A 3,466-nucleotide genomic window follows, 5' to 3' on the forward strand; every position below is an offset into this window, starting at 1 on the left:
TGTGAGGACTTGCTGTGCATCCAGGCCCAGTGCCAGGAAAGCACCGGCTTTGCTCAGTTGTTGGTTTGGTTTTTTGAAGCGCTGTGGGAGCTCTGTTTGCTCTGATGGCTTCTTGTACCGTGTCAGACTGTGCCTAGCAGGAGCCTGCACTGGGGAGTAACTGGGGCCTGATTTGGTGTTGAGGTTGTCTTGTGTTGAAGGGGTCTTTGTCGTGGTGATTGCAGTAAATCCACCTGTAAATAACTTTAAAAGTTTCTGCTGGGAAAACACCTCCACTGTATGTTACCTGCCTTGATAGCAAATGCCAGGTCAGGTGTACTAAAAAGGATAGGCAGACCTCTAAGAGCAGCGTGGCTTTTGGCTGAGCCAGTGCTGAGTTTGCAGAGCTGGCGGTTAAGAAGAAACAACTTCCCTGTAAATGGAATGCCTTTTGCTCCAGCGTCATTGGCGCTGGCTGGGATGTGCGGTAGGTGCACGCTGAAATGCGCCCCAGGGTCCTGCTCCCCAGCCCTTTCCTAGCTGGGCTTCCTTCCCAGGGAAAGCAGGGTGGGGAAGGTGGGAGGGTGAGAAACTGAGCCTGTGCTGACATGGAGCTGGGATGTGGCTGGGATGCTCACCCAGGCCTGGGAGTCAAGAAGTGCTCCTGGGTCCTGCAGCGCAGACATGACCATCCAGGGCTGGGTGGGACTCCACCCGGCTGTTTTTAGAGCGGCTTTTCAGGTATGTCTGCCCTACAGCCTAGAGGTGTGACTGCAGCTCGTTTAAAATTACTCCTACTCACTTTAAGCAAAGTTTGGCAGGGATGTTTCCAACAAACGCCAGTGATGATGATGAGCTAGTTCCAGTGACCCAGGGTTCAGCTGCCAACTACTTACCCAGTGGCTTGGGCAGGTTCACGCAGCCTGTCCTGCAGCCTGTTTTGCCACATACGTGGGGCTTTCGTTAGCCGAGTCAGCTGCACTCGTACCTCTGGGTTGTGCTCTTGTAGATGTGCCCTTAGAATAGAATTCTGCAGTAAATGAGCTTGTCATGAGTTCTGCTGGGTATTGCTTAATATTCCAGCTGTTGTTAATTTTTTTTTTAATTAGAAAGTGTATCTGCCCTTCAGGGGCAATGAAGGATGGAGCTGTGGCCTAATCTAGCTGTTTCTCATCGTGTTTTGTCATTTACTTTTGGTTTGCCCCATGAGTTGCCTGGGTTTTTCTTTCAGTATCTAACAGTGATAAGTAACACCAGTTTCTGTTTGTTTCCACAGGCTACAGCTGGGAGGAAAAGATGTTTGGCTTTCACAAACCGAAGATGTATCGGAGTATAGAGGGCTGCTGTATTTGCAGAGCTAAGTCTTCCAGTTCTCGTTTCACTGACAGCAAACGTTATGAAAAGGATTTCCAGAATTGTTTTGGGTAAGATTCTTTCTTTAGTTAACATCGTGGTCAGTCATGGTGTTGATCTCCAAGCCATGAACCTCAAGTGCTGTCCCTCTTGCTCTGAGAGACTGAAAGATTAGGTTAGAAGAGGTGGAAGGAGGGGAAGGCTGGCTTCAGCTTCCTCACAACTTTCCTGGCCAGGCCAGGAGGGGCTGGATCCTCTGCTGCTGTGTGCAGTACCACTGGGGTTGTCAGTCTGCTGTTGCTGCCAATGGAGAGCTGCTGTAGTTCCTAACAGTGAAGGGTCAGGCTCCTGCCTCTCCCACTTCACAGCACGTGCAGGGATTTGAACCCTTCTCAGACAGTGTTTTGCACATGTTCATTAGAGGTGTAAATTCCCACACAAGGTGGTAAACAGCACAGGTCCATGGAGGTTTTCTGTGGCTCTGAAGATTCAAGAATGTTAACAAAACTTGGTGGGTAAATGTCTAGCAGTTCACTAGGGTTTATGCAACAGCACCTCGTTTCAGGTAGCGGTGCCTTTGTTCAAATAGGGCATATCTAGTTGTTATTAAAACTTCTAATTGGAAACCCATTCTAGTGGAAAGTGAGCGTCAAATAATTGACTTTCCAGTTAGATAATGTTGCACATAGTGTTCCTTGAAAACATTGGTAAGCGAAACTATAAATACCAGTGATTTCTTGTACCAGCTGCTGTGACCTTATGACTTTTTTAAAATACTTTCTAAGAACTTTGAAATTCTGTATCAGTTTGTGTCCCTGAATTGTCAGGAAAGTAAATTCTTCTGTGATAGCTTGTAATTATTTTTTACTTTGTTTATTTTGAACTTTTTTTTATGAGGCAATAAGAATTTCTCCTGCTTATGCTGTAGTTCTCCATGGAATTGTTTCCCCTGGGAAAAGTCTCTATTGTTGATAGGTATTTTCTGCTTTTTCTTTCCAGTCTAGTTGGATTACCTGTCATCAAAATCTTAGGCTCACATGGAACTTTCATGCATTGTATTTAAAACTAGATATACATATCAGTATTGCCACTTGTATCAAGTGCTTAACTTAATATGTGTGAATCTTTGCAACCTTTAGAAATATTTCCCTCTCTCACCCTTTTTCTAGAAATACTCCTTTCATATACAGCTTTATGGTGCTTTTTATTTACCATGGATTTTTGTACATAAATCTGGTGCTGACAATTTTCCTTTTCATATTTCTTGGCTATTGTCCTTGGCAGTGGAAAGACTGTGTGAAGACCCATTGCTTTTTTTTTTGTTTGTTTTAACTACAGTAAAGAAGCTTGCAGTATACCAGGGCCTTTGGTCTTGTGCTATCTGAAATATGTTTGCCAAGGTAAAAATGCAGTCTTGACACTGAGCAAATAATGGCTTATCTGAGCCTGCCCTGTTCATCTACAAATGCTTCAAAGTCTTCCCATTTAAATAGCTGAAAAATTCTGCAGTGTATCCCTTTTATATTCCAGCGTGGATTAGCAGTAGAGATGATTTCTGAAGAAAGCTTGTTAAAGGGAGCAAGTATTGCTGTCATTCCAGTGACTGTTGTTTCTGAAACCTTATCCTACGCTTATGCAGGAGTGTGTTAGGTGGTATTTGTTACTCATCCTTGAAACTCTGTGAGAAAGTAAGAGCTGAATAAGCTTTTGTCAGATCTGTGAGGTCTGTTCCCAAATGTACATTTAAGGAATATGATTATTCCTACTGCCTATCTCTCCAATCAAACCAACCAACGCACTGGAACTGTGTGTTGTTTTTTTAATTATTTTTCCCTTAGAAAAAACAAAACCAACTGAAGGTGATGGGACTGTTGTTTTTAACGCCCCTCTGGAGACAAGATTACAACACTTTTTATTTCTGTATTGAAGAGTGCTTTCTGAAAGTGAGACCTGGTCTTTAAATAGCAATGTTTGAGCACCCTAGGTGACTCGTAATGCCTGAAAAACAGAACTTGAGGGCCCTTCTTTTCTGTCAGTCTTTATGCTTCTTGCTGTTATCAAGCGGGGGTGCTTTTATTAACTGTTGTTGAGTGATTTTTGCCTTTTTTTTTTTTTTTTTTTTTTTTTTTTTCCC

The 3,466-nt window shown here is 43.4% G+C and overlaps 1 protein-coding gene across 1 annotated transcript in view; it reads left to right on the top strand.

The window, feature by feature from the left end:
- The first annotated feature begins 1,275 nt into the window (after positions 1-1,275).
- FAM60A (family with sequence similarity 60, member A) overlaps positions 1,276-3,466 on the top strand; it is a 6,681-nt gene continuing 4,490 nt past the window's right edge. The window contains exons 1-2 of the mRNA XM_010080496.1: positions 1,276-1,403; positions 1,508-1,517. Coding sequence (XP_010078798.1) covers positions 1,276-1,403; positions 1,508-1,517 — 138 coding nt within the window. The remainder of the gene's footprint in view (positions 1,404-1,507; positions 1,518-3,466) is intronic.

This window comes from Pterocles gutturalis, unplaced genomic scaffold (assembly GCF_000699245.1).
Source record: "Pterocles gutturalis isolate BGI_N339 unplaced genomic scaffold, ASM69924v1 scaffold18599, whole genome shotgun sequence".
Classification (NCBI taxonomy): Eukaryota; Metazoa; Chordata; class Aves; order Pterocliformes; family Pteroclidae; genus Pterocles; species Pterocles gutturalis.